This window comes from Chionomys nivalis, chromosome 8 (assembly GCF_950005125.1).
Source record: "Chionomys nivalis chromosome 8, mChiNiv1.1, whole genome shotgun sequence".
In the NCBI taxonomy this organism is placed as follows: domain Eukaryota; kingdom Metazoa; phylum Chordata; class Mammalia; order Rodentia; family Cricetidae; genus Chionomys; species Chionomys nivalis.
The window spans coordinates 51803520-51824910 of NC_080093.1; the positions used below are offsets into that span (position 1 = coordinate 51803520).

At 42.6% G+C, this 21391-nt stretch overlaps 1 protein-coding gene across 13 annotated transcripts in view; it reads left to right on the top strand.

Moving 5' to 3' along the window:
• Positions 1-21391, top strand: part of Ppp6r3 (protein phosphatase 6 regulatory subunit 3) — a 135084-nt gene that overhangs the window by 103856 nt on the left and 9837 nt on the right. For 4 of the 13 annotated variants that reach the window (XM_057779824.1, XM_057779826.1, XM_057779821.1 and 1 more), the window contains exons 15-22: positions 3679-3765; positions 7965-8062; positions 9747-9801; positions 10584-10714; positions 14797-14918; positions 17961-18114; positions 18805-18911; positions 20643-20793. In XM_057779824.1, coding sequence (XP_057635807.1) covers positions 3679-3765; positions 7965-8062; positions 9747-9801; positions 10584-10714; positions 14797-14918; positions 17961-18114; positions 18805-18911; positions 20643-20793 — 905 coding nt within the window. The remainder of the gene's footprint in view (positions 1-3678; positions 3766-7964; positions 8063-9746; positions 9802-10583; positions 10715-14796; positions 14919-17960; positions 18115-18804; positions 18912-20642; positions 20794-21391) is intronic. The other 9 variants (XM_057779831.1, XM_057779833.1, XM_057779827.1 and 6 more) reach the window with 3 other exon arrangements.

Consider the following 21391-nt stretch of genomic DNA (forward strand, 5'->3'; position numbering starts at 1 on the left):
TCATTTGGGTATTAATTGAGTTCACCAAGTAGATGACTAGATCTGCTACTTACCCTGTTGCTTTTGTGGCTCATAAATCTCTACAGTGTTGAGGAGTATTCATAGCTGAAGTCACTATATTGGTATGTTGCTTTGGCATATTTTAATATTTTCTTGTTCACATAAGGATAGCTGCTACCACACTTGTCCTACTGCCTCCACCGTATCAGTGTAAGCTGTGTGGGCCTTGGCTCCTATGATGTCCACTGCAGTATTCTAACTTGGCTCCGAGATGGAGAAATCTCCAGTCTTTCAGGCCCTTCATTTAGAATGAAGCCAAAGTATATGTGTAGTTGGTCCTGCGCTGCTGGTGTTCATGTCAGGGAGCTGGAATGTTAAACTTGGGGTGATTGGGCTGGGTTGTTGGGTTGGTTTTGTTTTTACAGTGTTTCATTAAGGCCATGCTGGCCTTAAAGTCTAATCGTTCTGCCTCAGCCTCTCAAATGTTTGGATTATAAGCATGCACCACCATACCCAACTTTAAGATTTCATGTTTCAGTTAGATACAAAGAACTGTGAATTCTAAAAATTGGCAAGGACTTAGATAAAAATGAAAACTAGAAAATGTTTTGTACTAACTTTGAGAAGTTGAATTTGTCTCAGTTTTTGCTTATCCCTCCAGCAAAGAGAGTATTTTAGAAGCAATGCTGTTTCTTTATCAGCATTGACAGACAGGGCCTAGAGGTGTTGTGGAGTGATAGGCACACACTTGTGTGAATTTGTTGCCCATGTAGCTACTAGCTAGGGTGAAGGCAAGAATGTCCCCAGCCCTGGAGCTGGCAGGTGCTGAGAGTCCCCAGTAAGGAACTTATGGTGGCACCTTTTGCTGATGAGCTCCTCACTCAGCAGTCTCCTCATACTTAGGGTGTTTGTTCCTTTGGAGTCCCGGGGTATGGCAGTCCATTGCTCATTCTCTTGACACATTAGCAATGCTGACTGCTATTGTGAAAAAGTGTGCTACCTTGGGAGCTGCCTTTTCAGTCCTGCAGCAGCTGTCGTTCACTGACATGGCGACCTTGGCAAGAGTGTCATTTAATGACTTGCAAGTGTTGGTTATTGTAGACATTCAAGTGCCTGCAGTGCCAGTCATAGAAGACACTAGTACTTACCAAGTAGGGGAGAAACAAGCTTGGGAAGCAGCACTTTGTTGAATAGCCTGTTCTGTGTCATAGTGCTGAGGAGCTAGTGCCAGGAAGCAAGTTGGGAAGGTTCAGATATAGGTTGTCAAACGACTGGTGAGATGCTCAGCAGGCAAGGAAGCCTTGGAGACCTGAATTCCATTTCTAGAACCTTTGTAAATATGGAAGGACAGAATTGACTAAACAGTTGTCCTCTGGCCTCTATACATGTGTTATGTATGGCACTTGTAACACGCATGCACATACATACATAATGAATTTTTTTAAACACTGCTGAAGGAAAAATTTATTACAGCTACATTAATATAGCCAAAGAGAGGGAAGCAAAGTGCAAAGACCCCAGAGGAGAGACTGCAGTTGTATGCAGGGGTGAGTATAGAGTCTACTGTAGCTGTTGTGTCAGAGCAAACAAGGGTGGAAGTGAAGACAAGCAGTGAGGCCTTGACTTTGTATTAAGATGAGAAACCACTTGGTTTAGAAGTAAAAAGTAACTTAAATCTATGTACACTTTTGGAAGCTCTTTGACTTCTGGGCTGAACACAGACTGCAGGGTAAGCTGCTTCACTGGCATTATTCATTAACCCACTCAATAGCTGGTGGTAGGTTTGGTGAAGAGTGGTTGATCAGGTTTACATTGTGAGGGTGTCTGGGCAGCTATGAACAGTCTAGGGTTTTAGCTGAAGAAGTGAAGGTGGCATTTCTGAGCTTCAGATGCCTCAGAAGGGCTGTGTGTTGTAGATCAGGAACTCAGGCTACACATAGCTGGTGATGATGAGTGGGTTGGAATTCTGATCCCCTATGAGGCAATGAAACCCTCTCTTTAGTTTGCTTTATTAATTCTTTCAGATTAAGTGAAATTAAATTATGGTGTGGATGACCTCAGAGTCACATCCTCCACTAACTCACAGCTGAAGGTCTGCATGCATTGTGCTGTTAATAATAATAATTAGCTAAACTGTCTTTGGAGAAGACGTTCTAAACTGAGTGTAGTAATACACCTCAATAATGTTAGTTAAGGCAAAAGACTCCTGAGTTCAAGGCCTGCCTAGCCTACATAATGAGAGCCTGACTCCAAAGTGGGTACATTATAAACACTTCCTGGAGGAAAGTGCTTCAAAGGAGCCACATGTCTGTTTCTTTCTAGTTGCTCCACAAAAGTGTCCTCTTTGTTTAATGGTATGATTAACTCTTATTTTTATGGGGGGAAAGCCTATAGCAGTGGTTTTCAGCCTCTTTCAGCTGTGACCCTTTAATATATTTCCCCATGTTGTGGTGACTCCCACCATAAAATTATTTCATTGTTACTTCATAATTGAAATTTTGATACTGTTATCATAATGTAAATATTTATGTCCTCAACGGGTTGTGACCCATGGGTTGAGAATCACTGGCCTAAGGTTTCTTTGTACCATAGTTGCACTTAGACAAAGCTGGAAGCAGCCAAGTTTCTGCTCTCTTCATTCATGGCAGCTAACTTCAAATTGTCCTGTTTCTCTGCCCTCTACTTTGGTTATGCCCCAAATACACATTGACCTGGCATGGTGTGTACTGGTTTGCTAATGGCAGGCTATGAAGTTGCTTTAGATTTGGCAGAGGAACACTTACATCTTACCTCTACCTAGAATACTCAAACTAAAAGCACAGAAGAACAGGCATGGGACACATGCCTGTAGTCCTAGCACTTGGGAGGCTGAGTGAGGCAGGTAGATCTGATCCTGAAGCAAGCCTAGACTAGATAGTAAACCAATATAAAGAACTCTAGAGAGAGTTCAGTGTAAGTGACCTTCAAAAGTATAACACTTGTAGAATTTCACTGACTGTTCATTCTCATAGGTGCTAACAGTGAGGGCTATTTTCGGTGCAGTGCTAGATCAATGCTTACTTTAATCTCTTTCAGCACATTTCTGATTAGCAAGCATCACTTGGCCCTGAATGGTGAATAGTTCATGTTGGTGTTTTTCTTAGTTTTTGAGAGTTTACTACTCTCTATGGGGCAGGGAGGTCACATTTTCAGAGGGTCTTTTATTAGTCAGGGGACTGTTAACTTAACGAGCATTTGTGACTAGTGTTTTTCTTGGTATAGGTAGAAAAGTCAAGACTGAAGTGAAATGGTTATCTATAAACTGATCTCTGTAGTGACTCATGAATGATCCCTAGGGTGGTGTTTTACCCACAGGCCTGACACATATGTGCTATTTCATCTGCACACTGTAGCATTACTTCTGCCTTCCCCCTTGAATGGAATAATTCATCCTTCTGTGTGATTCCTGGGGATGCTAGTCCTGAGGAGTGGAACCACCAGCCAGCTGGGTGTGCAGCCAGAGAGTGGACTCTACATTGACTGGGTGTGCTTGACAACCTAACTGCTGTTTCTGGGGTTTTTTGGTTTTTAGTACATCGAAACAAAAATTGAATGTGATATTTTTTCCATAAAAAATGCTGATAAAAATGTCCACCACTTTTCTATGTTAAATAGTTTTTTACATTTTTATGCATATAGGTTACAACCTGCCATATTCATTCATCCAGTGATGATGAAATTGACTTTAAAGACACGGGTTTCTCACAGGATTCCTCTTTGCAGCAAGTGAGTCACACCTAAAGCTTTGCTATTTATTTTTATCTTAATGCATAGTTTAGCTGCCCTTGGGAGTCAGCATCTGTCACTGTGTTAGAATGTGGTTTGGGGTTGCTACCAATTAGGCAAAAATGATTTAAACAGGGAGAGCTGGGGACTTGCCAATGGGCTTATACTGTTGTGTTCCTGGGTGAGAATGAGGAATGAGCACTACATGCAACAAGTAAAATAGCAGGTCACTTGACATGCTCACTGTGCAGACCTTAATGGCACTGCATTGTCACTTACACTCATGGCAGAGACCTTGGTTAAGAGTGACAGAAAACAGAAGCTGTGTGGTAAACTGAATCACATGGTCTATCTAGATAATCCTCCCTCAGCGCAGTTTAATTGTGTTGTGTAGCATCTAAATGAAGTTTTAATACGGATCATTCTTGACACTCCTGCCCCCAACTTGTCTCCATGTGTTAACTGCATTTAATTTTTCTGGCAAAAACAGGATTTTGATATTGATATGTACTAACTTATCATACTTTTGATTATTCTTAGAAATCTGACAGTTGGTTTTATGTTTCTACTAGGGGTTGAGTTTAAGAGTTCAAAATAGAAGTAGATGGCCAGCTCCACAATTCTGTTCACCGCCACTTTTTACTGGCAGGTGCTTGGCTTCTTTCTCAGTCTCAGCGCAGTATGAAGCTTCTAATTCTCTTGCGTAGCTGTTTTTTGCTTCCAAGTTGCATGCCCATCACATTCCAGTATTGCAACTGAGCAATTGGCTTGCTTTTGATGCTGAAGAAGTTTAGTCTTTCCCAGACAGAAAGATGAAAATTTAGTACTTGGTGGTCTCACTATGTTTCTTGAACACTAGCTTTGGTTTGCAGCCATTCCCCTAAAGTTAGTGGAGAAGCAGTGTTTTCTTGGAAAGCACACATCTTGCTTTTAAGAAGCTCTGACTACCTAGGAGCCCAGCACAACAAACTGTGTTACAAGCAGCTCTCTGTTGTTGTCAGTGCCCAGTACTGTCCCACTTATACCATAGAATATTCAGACAGTCAGCTTGACCAGGCATGAGCCCAGATGCATTGCTATAACTCTAGAACAAAGCCTGGTGGATCAGATGAGAACTGTGAAGGTGGTTTGTACCTGTTAAAATCTAGTATTAAGAAAAAGATGCCTGGGCCTGTGAGGTGGCTCAGCCATTGAGATGCTGCTAGGTCTGCAGAGCTGAGTTTGATCCCCAGAACCCACATGGTGGAAGGAGAGAACTGAACTGACGAGTCAGAGGACTTTGACCTCCACATGCACACACACTAAATAATTTTAAAAATACATTTCTAGCCATGTAGAAAGTGGGTTGTCTCATTTATTTTAATACCTGGTTCTAGAGCCATGTCTGTTTTGGGATGTTTTCTCATTCAGTTCAGTTATAAAATTGGGGTTTCCTGACATAGCCCCGGCCAGGACCCTCAGCTTAGGGGCTCCATTCCTTGCCTGTAACCTCTCTATATAGGAAGTAATTGCTGGTTACTCTGATTGACATGCTTGCAGTGGCTCTTTTTTGCACACTTAAACTATGAACCAATCATGGACTGTTTTTGAAATTAATCTGATACAAGTGTGTTTCTGGAGAAAGAGGGTCTAGGTTAACCTAACAGCACTGTCATAGTCTCCACTGTCGGCAGAATGTCTATCTGTAGATAACAGGCTGCTAAATTTCTCTTTCCTGTTTAAAGTTGGGCTTCCTTCTCAGAGCCCCTAAGTGTGCAGAATGCAGGACAGTCATTTACAAGGTACCCCGTCACAGATGTGGGCCTGAGCAGTGAGCCAGTGTCTTGTAATGTGTGTGCCTCTGTCAGTTTTGTTTTGCTCTAGTACTTTCTGGGTTCCAATGTGCCCCAACTTTGCTTCCCAGAGGTGAGGAGGGAACGAGCTCTTCCCCTGTACTGGATGGACAGGTGTCAGAAGTAAGCTGACACTTCTAGCACCCCACATCACATGCAGGCTTGGGATAAGTCAGACTCAGTTCAGAGCAGTTTCAGCGCTCAGGATGGTAGTACTGTTAGAGATCTGTCCCCACCCTCTCCAGGATGGCAGTACTTGACAGTACTCCTTACTGTTATTATAGCCATGTGTGTTGCTTTCCAGGCTGGGACATGTGAATTTTTAACACTCTTGCATGTAGAGTGTACAGTCCTTCACTTTGGCCTTGTTGACTTCTATAGCAATAGTGTAGAAAGCCAAATACAGACAGGAAGTCCTTTTCTTTTCTCAGAAGCTGTTCTAGACCGAGAACAGAGAAGTCTCTGATCCCGTCTTCTGTCAGTTGCCATAGCTCTGTCTAGGTGCATAGGATTGACAAGTAAAAAGTACATGTGGGTACATGTGAATGTATCTGTATATGTACATGTATGTATACATACATTTGCAGTGTATTTGCTGTTGTATATTTACTGGTGAAGTGTTGAACTTCAAGGAACATTTCTTCTCAGTTATATCCAAAAGAATTGTATTACAAGTGGCACGAAGAGTTTGAAGAAAGCCAATAAATACATTAAACAGAGCATCTAGGAGGAACCCTTGCCTTGCTCTGAAATTCTAGTCTAGATAAATCTATAGCCTGTCTTGTGTTATTTGCTCAACAGATGACCCATGGGTCCTTTATACACCTGGGAAGTATCAAGCATCTATTTTGCCTCATAAGCAATAAGGCTCCAAGTCAGAGGACCTGGTTTTCTTTTGCTGATGTGACTGTGAAGGCTGCCTGTCCCATTTTCCTTTTGTTCCTCAGAGTTCTAGAACTTTTTCCTTTTCTTCTGCTCTAATCAACTTCCCGTGACTACTTCAGTTGCTCTTCAGACCTTACCCAGTACAGTCCTGCCACACCACCTCTTTGGGTACACTGTGAATGCCTGCCCCGCAGCCAGCTGCTCACTGTCCCCATACACCCACGAACTCATGTCATGCCATCTCCAGGAGCCTGACTGGGGAGGGTATTGTCTTGCTTGAGAGGAAAGTGAGTCTTGGGTTGGTTAGGTTTTCCTTGTTTTTGTTTTGTTTTCACACCTGAGCAAACTATTACTTCCAAAGCCAAACATGATGTTTATTTTTAAATTACATACAATTTGGATTATCCATGCCATAATTCCCTGCTATAAGAATTAGTGTGGTCAAGATGAATGACAGATGTATTTGTGCAGTGCAGGGTGGGGTCTGTGGGCTCTGCTGAGGTAAAGACCCAAGGAGAAATCAATCAGTTGCTCCTTTGCAGCCAGTCGCCTCAAAAGCCCTCTGTGCTGTTACATGGGTCCCACTTCTGGTTCTGTCCTTGACCACATGTGGTACTCATAGGGTGACCCTGTGGTCCTGTATTCATTGTCTGGATGAGAGGGAGGAGGTGAGGCAGCACTTGGTGTCTTTGTGTAGCGAGGGCATGTTTCCTGATGTTGTCAGTAGACTGTCAGCACTTGGATTGGGCCCCAGTATAAGATTCCCCCATTTTCCAATTGGGAAGACTCACCTGAGCCTGATGGAATAGAATTGGCTCTTCTGTAGACCTTGCAGTATTCCAGGCTTTTCTGAACAATTTCTAATGAGGTTAAAACTTCTTGCCCCATTTCTCAGGTAGGTTGTATAGAAGTAAGTGTTCCTTATCTCAGACTGTCCCTAGCCTCCAAGACTTAGACCAGCATTTCATTTATAGGGTCGTGATTATGTCCATCAGTCTTTCTTCCTTTGATGCTGTTTTTGCTATGGTGGATGGGAGTGGGGATATGGTGGGGGACCAGGGGAGGGTGGGAAGTTGGGTGTGGTGTGTTATAGTTTAGGGTGCTGTTGGTTGTGTTTGAAGATGATGGTACTTCTGATAATTTCAGACTTACATGCCTCTCACCTCTTCACACTAAGGTTACCCAGTTATCTGTTACCTCTCCAGAGACTATTTATAATAGTCACTTTTTAGTGAGGTCACCTAAGTATTTCTTTATGATGTGTAATGGAGCAATTTGTGTATCACATTTCAAAATTCCCCCTTTTGGGGTAAAATGTGTCTGAAATTATTTGATTTTTCTTTTTTTTAAAGAAAAACACACCAACTTTTAAAGCCACATGGCTCTGTGAATTAAAGTGGTTTCTGGAACACAAATGGGCAATTAATGTATAGAATGTCATTAGAATCATGATGTCACTGTCACTGGTCCTGGGATTGCCAGGCCTTTTCTGATTATCAGATGCAACAAATGACGTCCAATTTTATTGACCAGTTTGGCTTCAACGATGAGAAGTTTGCAGATCAAGACGACATTGGCAAGTGAGTATATTCTCCTGTTTCCTTGGTGGCACAAGGTTTTTGTGAAGTGCTGCCAATCTCCTGACTTCTTGGATTCTGTAAATCCCTGAGTTGGGAGGTCCACCCTGTTTATTTGCAGCATCCAATTTTGTACCTGGGTAATTAGTTCAGTAGCTAAGGGACACACTCCAAGGAACCCTGCAGGGTCAGGGGCAAGTGGTCTTTGTTTTTGAGATGAGTCTTACTACTTTGCCCCTTACTGATGAAGCTGTGAGCTCAAGCATCTTCCTGCCTCAGCTTTCTAAGCATCTGGTACCATAGGTGCCTGCCCTTGCCTTCCACTTACCCTTTTTATAAAGACCCCAGCCACTATTCTGCTCTTTTTAGCATATGCAATGGCATTACCGCAAGTAATTCAGTAATTCCTTCCCATGTTCACAGGTATCACTCATTGTATAGTTTATTGTTGAGTACTGCATTCCAGCAGTTGACCAGTAGATCAACCCTGCTTACATGTGCTCTCTGCTCTGGGGGAGTCCCTGTAAGGATGTTTGGGTTATTTTCCAAGAGCAAAGCACCCTAACCATTGTTTTGTGTTCAGGGTCAAAGGCAGAGAAGGAATATTAGAAACTGTGGCAAAGCAGTGGATGGAAATGTACAGGAGATTGGCAGAACTGAGAGCCAGCATCTAACATGGAAGAACAAGTACCAACATGAGGATCATGGGTTATTGAGAACAGGGGTGAAGGAAAAATTTAAGCCACTGTGATTAGATCTCAGGTAGTAACTCTCACTGAGTCCACTGTGACACCGTAATAGTAGTTTGCAATAATTGTTGCACTTTAACCAGTATAGGCTTTTTTTCTTGCTTTCTTTTTTTTTTTTTTTGAGTTTGCAGTCTGGGAAGCTAAAGTCTTTTGACAGCACACTTCTGGCACTGTGGAGCAGAGGCTCTACTGCAAACAGCAGGCACTGAGGCATCCAGCTGCCCTCCACATTGACTGATTTCTGTCCAGAATGAATAAGAACAAACACTGCATTAGGCATTTATACATTTGCCATGTTAGCAATCTATTGCAGAGTCAGAATACACACACGCACACACACCATCCTCACCCCATCCCTGCTCGACATCTTGGATTTTCCCATCTGGACTCTTCAAAGTGTTACTAGTTGAGAATTGGCATTCTCTTTCAGAATACGGTGCTTGGGCTGGTGACTGGTTAGAACTGAGCTTTGAAGATTGATGACATTGTCCCACCGCTGACAGTCATGTAGCTCATTATGACTGCATTTACCCCTCACTGGCATGGAGGCACGATGACAGGATTGCCCTGTGTTTCGTGTATGACAGTGTTTTTGTGCTTTTTAGTGTTTGAACATGGTTATTAGGAAGGTTTTTTTTTTTTTTTCCCTTGGTTTTCTTGGTATGATCCCTGGAGCCATAATTGGCACAGAAGATAGAAATACATTGTAGAAAGGCTGTCAGGGAGCTCACAGCCTCATCTTAACAGGCTCCCATCCCAGCTGTCCTCTGTATCCATTCATTAGTACCAGGGAGGGCACAATTGAACACAGCAAGGTAGGTGTGTGTATTACTGATGGGGACTACAATGATAATTTAAGTACTTCAAATTCTGAGAATTTCAGAGCATTGTTTATAGCCACCAATGGGTGATTAGCAATTCTTATACTTTCTTTACAGTGTTTCTTTTGATCGAGTGTCAGACATCAACTTTACTCTCAATACAAATGAAAGTGTAAGTATAAAAGTTTCCTGTTGTAAGGGATGTGCTGCTGCAGAGGTGGAGCACTGACTGTTTGCCCTTTGCCCAAGGCCCCTTTGTACTCTGGGATCCTACATCCCAGGTGTGTTAAAGTGTCACCTGGTCATGATGTCTGCCTGAACCTGCAAGCAGTAGTTTACAACCTGTGACTAAGCTAATGGGACCCTGGTCTCTTGTGATTGCACCATAGACATTTGACCTTGGTTTCCTGTCTCTTTTGTAAGAAAAGAACTTAGATTGGATCAGTATTAGTCTCTGCCAGGTTTCTCTATAGATAGGACATTTGTGGCATTTTAATGGTGCTGTCTTGATTTTAGGTTGAATATCATGAGAAAGTACTTTTATCTGTTGTGAAACAACCCCTCAGGTTACAGCAGCTCCTCATGGCTTCCTGGGCTGGTAGCAGCAGGTGGGAGGAATCTAGGCCTTTTCCTTGTTGGTCATATTGAAGACTTATCTCTGGAGCAAAAAGGAAGCTCAGAATGAAATGGGTTGGCCCGTGAGATACAAGAAAACTCATGAGGAGAGTGTATCCAGACCTTTTACATGTAGTTTAAAGTCCAGTCTTTCTTGGGAATTTTTATGTTATTTACATAGAAGCTAGCATTTTATTTTTATGCTTTATTTGGTTATATGTGATGGCACTTTTTTGCAAAAAGCAAAAAAACAATTTTCACTGGTAATTTGGGAGAGAAAACAAATTAGTAGTTCTGATTTTAGTTGTATTTTCTCTTTTGCTTACCTTTTTTCTGTAGGGAAATATTGCCCTGTTTGAAGCATGTTGTAAAGAACGGATACAGCAGTTTGACGATGGCGGCTCTGATGAGGAAGATATCTGGGAGGAGAAACACATTGCATTTACTCCAGAATCCCAGAGGAGGTCCAGGTGAGTTGTAGCGTCTCACAGCAAGAGATTTGCACATGGCGCCACCAATGTAAGCTGAACCCAAGGCCAGTGCTTTGTTTCGTCCAGAGAAATGCTCTTAAGAATGGACAGACCACTGGAGAAGATGACCCAGTAGTGGTTAAGAGCACAGACGACATCAGTTCGATTCCCAGGACCCATATGACAGCTCATAGCCACCTATAACTCCAGTTCCAAAGGATTCATTGCCCTCTCTGGCCTCTTTTGGCCCAGAAATACATGCAAACAAAATACACATACACATTAAGTAAATAGACAAGCAAAAAATAACAAGATGATGGGCCAGCCCGCCTCTGTCTTTCCAAGAACATGACAGGTAAAGCTATCCTAAAAAACTCTTTACGTAGGAAGCATGCACTGTGACTCTGTGCCCCCCTCCTTTTAACTTGGGTCTCCTTTGCAGGTAGCTAGTGAAGATCTTTTATTTATCTATGTATTTAGGTTGTGCACGTGTGTGCTTACACATGTGTTCCTTAGCACATGCATGGGTACAAGTCGGAGGCATCTTTCAGGATCCAGTTTTTTCCTTTGAGTGTTTGGGTCCTGGGATCAGATTCAGTTCATCAGGCTTGACACAAAGCGCTTTTACCCACTGAACCATCTCTGTCCAACAAGTAATGTTTAGCCAATCAGCCACCTTCTCTGAGTTCAGTGAGAAAATTCTTTTTAAAAAATAAAGTGAACTGCTGTGACCCCTACATCATCAGCCTCTGTTCTCTACACACATGAATGCATGCATACACACATGTGCTTGCTCTCTGCCTTCCTCCTTCCCTCTCTCCAAAAAGTCAAGGAAGTCAGTTGATTAAGTGGACATAACAGTCTTAAACTGCTTTTTACCAAATGACACAGTTTTAAATTAAACAGACAAAAATGGATAGAACTGCAAATGCAAAGCGTGGTGAATAAATTGAGTTGCAGGCAGATCATTCAGCACCCCTCTTGGTAATTAGTGAAATAGACAAAATTCATGCCTGCTAAGTAGACTGCTTAAACCACACCATCTTCCAGCATGTACTACTTGCACATTTATAAAGTAGATATTCTGCCAAGGAAAAGAACACAACAAAAGACCACATCCAGACCATAAAAGCAAGTCTGAGAAAATTGTGAAAGCTTCTGATAAAGAGTTAAATTGTCTGTAGAAACTGGATATGGAGGCACATGCCTCCTTAGCACTTGGGAACTAGTGCAAAATTGTGAGTGAGCTCTAGGCCAGCCCTTGGATACATAATGAAACTGGAAGGTGGGTGAGGAGACTTCATAGTTTTTCAAATTGAAGGAAAATAAAATGCCAGTATAGCAGAACATGGGAAATAATTGGCTACATTAAATTAAAAGTACCTCACATCAGTGGCTTGGTTTATACATTAAGAAAATAGAAAATGAGCAAAGCCAAGTAATCTAGTATAAAGATTAGAGTAGAATCTGAACCACAACAAAAACAACAGAGGAAGCTAGAAGTTTCTTTTTGAGAAGATCATTGTCATAAGTTTCCCAATGTGCAAGCAAAGGTATAAACTATGGCAGGAATGAGTGTTGATGTCAGTAAAGGTTAGACAATCAATCAGTAAAGGTTAGACAGACAATCAAAAGACTGAAAATAAGAGATAATGAACAGCTTATGTGCCAATGACAACCTAAATGATCTTTGAATGATACAAAGAACCATAATTAAGGAAAAGGTTGGGGAGCATATAGTATGAACAGTGCTGTATTTGTTAGGCTTAAGTTTCTATCCTAAAACTTCTCGTCAGGCAGGCCTGTTAGCACTCCGCTGTAAGACAAAAGCTTGGGGAGTCAGGATGAGAAGTTGTAGAGGTCTGGGTCCAAATGACTTCACTGACGTGCCACTAAGCTTTTCAGGAGAAATGGCAATTCCTAGGATATTGAAAAGAAAGGCTATTACCCATCTAATTCTGAGACCACACTATTTCTGGATACAAAATTTTGACATGCTCACATCATGGAGAAGAAAACTGTCATAAGCAGATATGTATAGACCCCTTTTTAAAGCATGTCAGCTTTGGTGGCACATGCCTGTAATCTAGAGCTCAGAACCTGAGGCAGAGGGATCAAAATTTTGAGACCAGTCTGAGCTACATGAGACTCTGGCCGAAAAACTTTTTTTTAAATCTTTCTTTCTTTCTTTCTTTCTTTCTTTCTTTCTTTCTTTCTTTCTTTCTTTCTTTCTTTCTTTCTTTCTTTCTTTCTTTCTTTCTTTCTTTCTTTCTTTCCTTTCGTATACAATATTCTGTCTCTGTGTGTGTCTGCAGGCCAGAAGAGGGCACCAAACCTCATTACAGATAGTTGTGAACCACCATGTTGTTGCTGGGAATTGAACTTAGGACCTTTGGAAGAGCAGGCAATGGTCTTAACCACTGAGCCATCTCTCCAGCCCTGAAAAACTTTTTAAGGCAGATCGAATACAATAACACATAAAAGGGAAAAGGCTTTATTCTAAGATTGCAGAATTGCTTGAACCTCTTCAAGTGTCCATTCTTAAATTTAAAAAACCTCCACATATTGTAGTAATAAGGAATTTTTCACCTTTACTAAAAGTATTGACGAAAACTCTAGCAGTAAAGACTGAATGACTTCCTGTGGAGATTAGGAGCTCATCAGTATGTTTGGTGAGTAGCTTCTGTTCAGTATTATACAGAACTGCTAGATATTTCAGTTAGAAAAAGAGAAAAGATAGATCATAAAGAAAGAAATTGAACATTTTAAGACCGTATCGTTAACGTAGAAAGTTTTCTTGGGTATAGGAAAGGACTATAGGAAAATTCAAATTCATTTAGCAAAGTCTCTCTGCTCATGATCAGTATAATTATGTCTTCCCTACTGGAACTGTTGAAATTACTAAATGATGCTATTCATAATACTGTACAAGGTAAGATACACAGCTCTAAAGGCTGGCACACTGGACTCAAAAACCTATGAGTGTTGATGAGCTGGAGATAACCATTAGTCAGCTCTAGTTCCCCACGTGCATCCATGAGATCCACACAGCATTCTACAGAATTCTGAGAGGTGGTTTTTCATAACTGTTTACAAGTTGGTTCTTAAATCCACACAGAAGAACTTCCCAGAAGATTTTGATTCCGTTATGTTGGATTCATATTAATTGTCCCAGCAAAGCAAAGGTTTCACTTTAGTGGTTCTGGTCTTTTCTTATTCAAAGCCAGTTCTTGAGCCCCAGTTGACCAAAACCACTGATTTACTAATTTTTAGTACAAAATATCGAATGCCCCAGATACAGTCTTTGCTTACTTCTCAGACTTCACAGGCCAGGCCTCCATCATTCTGCATTGCTCTCAACATTCTTTCAGACTCACACAGAATAGCCCATTAAACCCAATCCATCTGCATTGCTCTCAGCGTTCTCTTAGACTCACACAGAATAGTCCATTAAACCCTAGCACTCAACAACTTTTCCAGCTCAATGTTCTAAAATCCTTCTGTAATTCTCTTCAAAATATGGTGAGGTTATATCACAGCAATACTCCATTCTCTGGTACAATTTCTGTTTTAGTTGGGTTTCTGTTGCTGTGATGAAATACCATGACCAAAAGCAACTTCTTGCCTCAGCTTCACATATGCTGGGAAAGAATGCATGCACTGCCGCAGCTGGTGGGGAATACGCTGCCTGTAAGATGTCACATCAGGAACTCAGACATCTTTTTTCCCAATTAAAAAAAATTTTTTTTTACAACATCCTAAGATAGTATATAGAAAATGATGAGAAGAAAAGATCCCAGCACTCAGGAGGCAGAAGCAGGTGGACCTCTTAAGTTCGAGGCCAGCCATGGCTACAAAGAGGAACACTGTCTCAAAAACAAACAAACAAACAGAACAAAGGGTCTGGAAAGATACTTAATATCCTTGCCACGTACAGAGCCTTCCCTCTGTGAAATGGCATAGACAGGCAGAGATCAGCTGAAGTGCAGTGTGTCTTCACACTGAAGATGTCCTTTTAATGTTTTCTTGGACATGGCTGGTCGCTGATTAAATAGCTTAAATATTGCAGTGTTGTTTTGTAGCTCCGGCAGTACAGACAGCGAAGAAAGTACAGACTCAGAAGAGGAAGACGGGACCAAACAAGACCTGTTTGAGTCCAGCAGTGCAAACACAGAGGACAAGATGGAGGTGGACCTGAACGAGCGTGAGTCACCCTGACCTTTTGAGTTAGTTCTAGTGCTTGAAATTGCCTGGTTTTATCTCTGTGAGTTTGAGGCCATGCTGCTCTACAGAGCGAGTTATTTCCAGGACAGCTAAAACTGTAGAGAATCCCTATCTCAAAAAACAAAACAAAACGAAAAATGGGGGCTGTGTGGAGAGAAATTGCCTGTCTTTGAAAATTGGCAAAAGAAAGGCCTGTGGCATTTGAGATGGCCTCTGAAGCACAGTTGAGGTAAAAAGCATTGTTACCACCACTGTGTAATTATAGGCTTGCATTTCTAGAATCTTTCCTAGGGTGGGACAAGTTATATATACTTGGGGATGATTGAACATCATCTTCACAAGTCTAGCTAGAGAGCATGTCGTCGTGTCCGTCCCCCCCTACCTCCCTCCAGTTCCAGGGCTTGATACTGTAGTAGCAGTGGAAAAGCCACAGACCTGGACTGGAGAGGTGGCTCAGTGATTGTGAGCACATGCTGCCATTGCCAAGGACCTGAGTTCAGTTCGCAGTGCTGACTTCAAGTCATTCACAACTGCCTCAAACTCCATGGGGTCTGATGCTCGCTTCTGCCTGCCATGGGCACCTATACACAAAGACACCCTGCACACAACACACATAATTAAAAGTGTGTATGTGTGTGTGTGTTTAAAAATAGCAGAGACAGGCTATAGAAATGAAGAAATAATTATGTCTTATGGAGTCATCAATGAAATGCACCACTAGAGCCAAATTAAGCTCAATTTTTAACATTTCTTCACAGTTTATTTGTGAAATTCCAAACCTTAGCCTTGTTCAGCTGGTCCACATTTGTGCCCTCCTGCTTACTAACTATAAGACTTGATTCTGCTGCCTTTTAAAAATGGCACTAACTTTTAAAAATGGATGGGGTGGATATTATATGATATGATTGAATACTTTCCCAAAGCCTGACCAGTTCCCTGTCACCCAAAGCAGCATTTATGTCCTTGGTTCTTTGTGAAGCCTCACAACCAAACATGCTTTTAGCATCATCCACAAATTCCCATAAAGCTCTGATCTGAAAGCAGCCTCCTCATTCTCCAGTCAGGAAGGTCTGTGTCCTCAGTCACAGGGCCTAGGCTTCCCTGCCCTTGGGTTCAAATGCACATGGTTTTGTGTGCCAGGTATCAGGCCAGTAATGATGAATTGACACAGTCTTTGCCCTCTGCTTGGTGCCTCCTGGAAGTAGTTAGCACTCCTGAGCAGGGTGTCGAGAGATCTGCAACAGGCAGGGCTTTGGGGCCACTGACAAGATCATTTGAAAGGGAAAACAGCCAGCAAGAAAGCAGAGTGCCACAAACTGTTGAGTGTGGCTCAGGAACAGGATGGGGTAGTGATTCCAAGAGTTGACTTTTAGAAATGTATTTGTTTTTAGTTATGTCTATGCATGTATTATTTGTGGGTCTGTGCACATGAGTCAGAAGTCCAGAGCTGTGGGATTTCCTAGAGATTACAGACTGGAATTAGAGGTAGTTATGAGCCACCCTATATAGGTGTTAGGAACTGAGCTTTAGGTCCTCTGCAAGAAAATTTGTACTGAGCCATTCTCCTGTCTCCAAGAATTGCCTTCTGAAATTTGTGGGGAACTGCTGAGCTCCTAACAGGCAGAACTCAAAGCAGCAATGAGAGAACTGGACTAGATAACCAAGATGTCATAGGGAAATAGCAGAAGAAAGGGGAGCATCTTCAGGGCTGCTTTCTCTTAGACTTTGCTCCTGGGACTTCGCACATTCATACTGTTGTGCAGCAGGTCACTGGAGCCTTTTCATCTGTCCCCACCAAGCAGTCCATTGCCCTTAGTCTTAATGCTGTATTCTTTGAGATGTTTGGATCTAGGTAGTCTAGATGTGTCATGCATTGGGAGCCATTACAGCCCTGTCAGTTAGGACTGGTGTACGCCATCCACTTAGCAGTGCCTTAAAATTCATTCCCTATTGTAGCTGATAGAGGGTTTTTTTTCTTTTAAGCCTAAAGAGATTTCCAGAATCACTGGGAATGGTGACACATGCCTGTAATCTCAGCACTTGGGAGGTGCAAGAGAATCAGGAGTTCAGGGTCATTCCCATCTACTCAGCAAATTTGAGGCCAGCTTGAGCTATAGAACCTGTCTCAAAAAGCCAAAGAGAAACTGGGAAGAAAAAAAGGTTTAAAAGAAAGGAATTGGTGTTGAGGAGGGTGGAGAATGATGGACAGATGGTCTCAGAAGGAAGTGAGATGGTATGACTTAAACAACATGCCTCTGCTGTATGTTGAGGGGAATGTCTGGATGACATTTGTGTTTACTTGAGCACCGCAGGGCAGAAGCCTTCTATTTTCTTGCTGTTTGGGAAAGGCTTCTTTTTTATCAGTAGAGATGAGACACCACACTCTTAATGTGTGTGCCACATGTATGTGTGGATGCTCAAACACCTACCTCTCTGCCTACTGTTCTCCTGGGTTATTTGCAGAGTTTTGAGAAGTTTCTGCTGTTAGGTCTGGGGAGTTACCCTGGGAAGGACTGTCACATATCCTAAGAATTCAGAATCCCTTCCCCTGTAGTCTGAACTGTGAAGTAGAGCTCTCGACCCTATGAATTAGTAACAGAACTTTGTATGTGGTGAGCAGAAAAAAATAATTGTTAGGTAAAATTTTTGTATGTACTTTGTAGCTTTGTATAATATTTCTGTTGGAAAATATTCCTAGAAATCAAATTGCTCGATGAAAAGTTGCAAGGGTCACCTTGCAATCTAGTGAGTGTGCTAGCCCCATCCTCAGTGGCACCATGTTAATTTTTTTCCCGTAACAACTACTTTCTTCTCATCAGCTAACCTGGCTTTGAAAAATAATTTCCAGTTTGAGGATCCCCAAGGCCTGCCTGGTCTTACTTAAACAGTTCTCCTAGCTCAGTTTCCCAAGTGTCTGAAATGACAGGCACACCCTACCACAATCAGCCTTAGAAAGAGAGTCTCTTGTCAAACTCAAGGACCGACTTCTCCAAATGCTAATCTAATCCTCCCTTCGTTTTAGCACCCACCTGGTCAGCCAACTTTGATGTCCCCATGGAAACCACCCATGGTGCCCCCTTAGACTCAGTCGGATCTGATGTCTGGAGCACAGAGGAGCCAATGCCAACTAAAGAGACAGGCTGGGCTTCTTTTTCAGAGTTCACATCCTCTCTGAGGTGAGCAAGTGTGTGCTGTCTTAGAGCCTTTCCAGAGTGAAGTAGATGGTGTGCATTTACTGTGCATATTCTGTGGTGCCTCAAACAGGGTAAGAGTCAGCATGCAGCATTTGATTGGGGCATGTGATTGTGCACCACTGCAAAACAGAAAGGGAAGGGTTTTTTGGTTTTGGGTTTTTGTTATTGTTTCTCCAAAACAGGGTTTCTTTGTGTTGCACACCAGGCTGGCCTCAAACTCACAGAGATCTGCCTGCCTCTGCCTCCTGAGTGCTGGGATTAAAGGTATGTGCCACCACTGCCTGAAAGGGAGGTTTTTCATCAGATACCCAGGGTGTTTAGCAGGGCAGAATGGAAGCTAGCACTTCCTCAGCTGTGTTGGAGTTCCACATGCACCACAAGTTCCACATGAGGGGAATAAGAGCCAGTCCCTGACCAACACCTGTGGAACGGCACAGCTATAAGGCAGAGCCTGACTTCCCTGTGTGTGAGCTTGTTTCTCACTCACCGCCAGTCTAGTACTATAAATTATTAGTGCAGATGTGTGTCACTGCCGCCCTGGTGTTTGTTTTACACGGTGACAGAGACCTCATTTCTGAATAGCTTTTAAACATTGTGTGGATTTCATGCTACATTTTGTGTAACTGAGGTTTGTTCCCACCGCTGACATCTGAATTTTCTCTTTTCTGAAAGCACAAAGGAGTCTTTAAGGAGTAATTCTCCTGTGGAAATGGAAACCAGCACTGAACCTATGGATCCCTTGACACCTGGTGCAGCTGCCTTGGCCACTCAGCCAGAGGGTGAGTGCAGTGTGCAGACATGCTCACAGCAGGTAGAAGAAATCAGACTAGGCTTGGGCTCAGCCTGAAAGGAGGCAGGAAAATAAGATAGTGTGGCTCTGATGTCCATAGATCACCATAGGAGAAGAAACTATTGTGACAGAATCACAAAACAGGGAATCTAAAAGAAGTTGGATTCCAGCTGTCAGTCTTGTCAGTGTTAAAGATAGGTATCTAAAGCCAGAGGAAGCGTAATCCCCCGAGTGGAGAAGACCAGGCTAGATAACATGCCTCTATCCTATTCCTGAAGACCCCCAGGGTTTTGCTGAGACATGTAGGGGTAAGAATTTGGTTTAGCCTCTAGGATTGGTTTTTTCCTTCCCATATGAGCAAATGAAGTGGTCATAGATGTCTCCATTGCTCAGAATGTTCACCTGTATTCCTTGCCTTGACCATGAACTGTTTGCAGACTGATGAAGAGCCATTTGTGAGTGTGGTATCAGCAGAGCATGTGGCAGGGAGTGAGTGTATATGGAGGCAAGAGTCTCAGGAAGAAACGAAGCAATGAGTTTCTGGGAGAAGAAAGAGGCAGTGAGCAGAGGCCCCAGAGCCAGAAAAGGTTGCTGGTGGGAGCATTATCACTCCTAATAATTGAGCCCACAAAAATTCTGTCCCAACTTCATTGATCTGGTATTCAGGTTTTATTTATTTATTTATTTATTTATTTATTTTTTTTTTTTTTTTTTTTGGTTTTTCGAGGCAGGGTTTCTCTGTGGTTTTGGAGCCTGTCCTGGAACTAGCTCTTGTAGACCAGGCTGGTCTCGAACTCACAGAGATCCGCCTGCCTCTGCCTCCCGAGTGCTGGGATTAAAGGCGTGCGCCACCACCGCCCGGCCAGGTTTTATTTCTGTTGCTATGATAAAACATCTGACCAAAAACAAAACAAAACAAAAACATAGAAAAGGAAAAGCCCCATTTGACTTATAATTTCAGGTTATAGTCCATCGTTTTGGAACTCAAGCAGCTGGCCATATTGCATCCATTGGCAGGAGCAGAGGGCATAAATACCAACCAGCTTCTGCTATCATCCTCAATCAACTTTCTTCACTTGTACACAGTTGAAAACTTGGCCTACAGTTGGCTGTGTCCTCCTACATCAGTTAACATCCATAGAACCCCCACAGACATGCCCACAGATTCACCTGATGAGAGTTACTCAATTGAGACACTCTTTCTAAACTGTGGCAATTTAACATTTAAAATACCATTGTAGCTGGTTTGATGGGTAAGAAGCTAGAGGCACAGAATAGTCTCCTGTCTGGGGTTGCACAGATTGAGAGTGGGGGTGGGGGGCACTGAGTTCAGATCCAGAAATCTGACAAGTCCAAGCTCATGACCAACATACTGTGTGGCTTCCAATTGTAGAGCAAAGGAAAGATCCCTAGGCACATTGCACTGTGTTGTAGAGTAGACCTAGGAGACCTAGGAATCTGCTGGGAGGAAACTGGGACCATGTGGACATAGAGCTAGGAAGGCTCTTTGGAACTTGCCAGCCCTTCATTGAGGAAACCTGTGAGCCACCTCAGTGGGCCTTTCTAAGCATTGGTGCCCATCAAGAATTTAGCCAGGTGAAAATGCCACTTACAATATCTTGAAGCAGTAGGCAGGACTAAGACACAGGAGTCTTCATAGAAAAGGGCATCAGCTCCGTAGTAGGTTTGATGGATGTGACCTTCCACTCTGCACTTTCAGCACCAGGCAGTGTGGCCATGGAAGCCAGCTCAGACGGGGAAGAGGATGCTGAGAGTACAGACAAGGTAACTGAGACCGTGATGAATGGCGGCATGAAGGAAACACTCAGCCTCACTGTAGACGCCAAGACAGAGACTGCCGTCTTCAAAAGGTAACCGAGCCTGGGGCTCCAATGGTGACAGCTTGTCGGGAGGAAGGGGGGAAGAAATCAGACATGAACATTTCTAGATTCAAATGAGTATTTAAAGGCTAGCTTTCTATCTTTCTAACATCTCCATCAGTGTTAAACAAGAGATGGAGAAGTTTAGGCCCCTAAAGTGCATTTTTCCTCTTGTGTGTGTGTCTTCAGAGTCTAGCAGATTGATAGCGTTCAGCTTTGCTAAACTGACATGGGCAGAGGCTGCAGAGCCCACCTGTCTATCCAAGGCTCAGTAGAATGCAGATAGATTGTATTCTCTAGATGTAATTCATTCATTGTAATTCTGCAGCAAGAGGTTAACAACACCAGACTTGATTAGAAAATAGCAGATTCACTTTTACAATTCATGGAACAGAAAAGCAATCGTAATAGAAATTTAAATCTGGAAATTGTAGAGAGTAACAGAAACACTTCCATCAAGATTTGGCCTGCAGCTAAGGCAGTGCTTAAAGTCTTTCTCACTGCCTAACGAGGGCACCAGAAAACAAAACCACAAATGAGAGAAATATAAGATAATCCCATGTGTGGCATATGCAATCAACACTCTTCC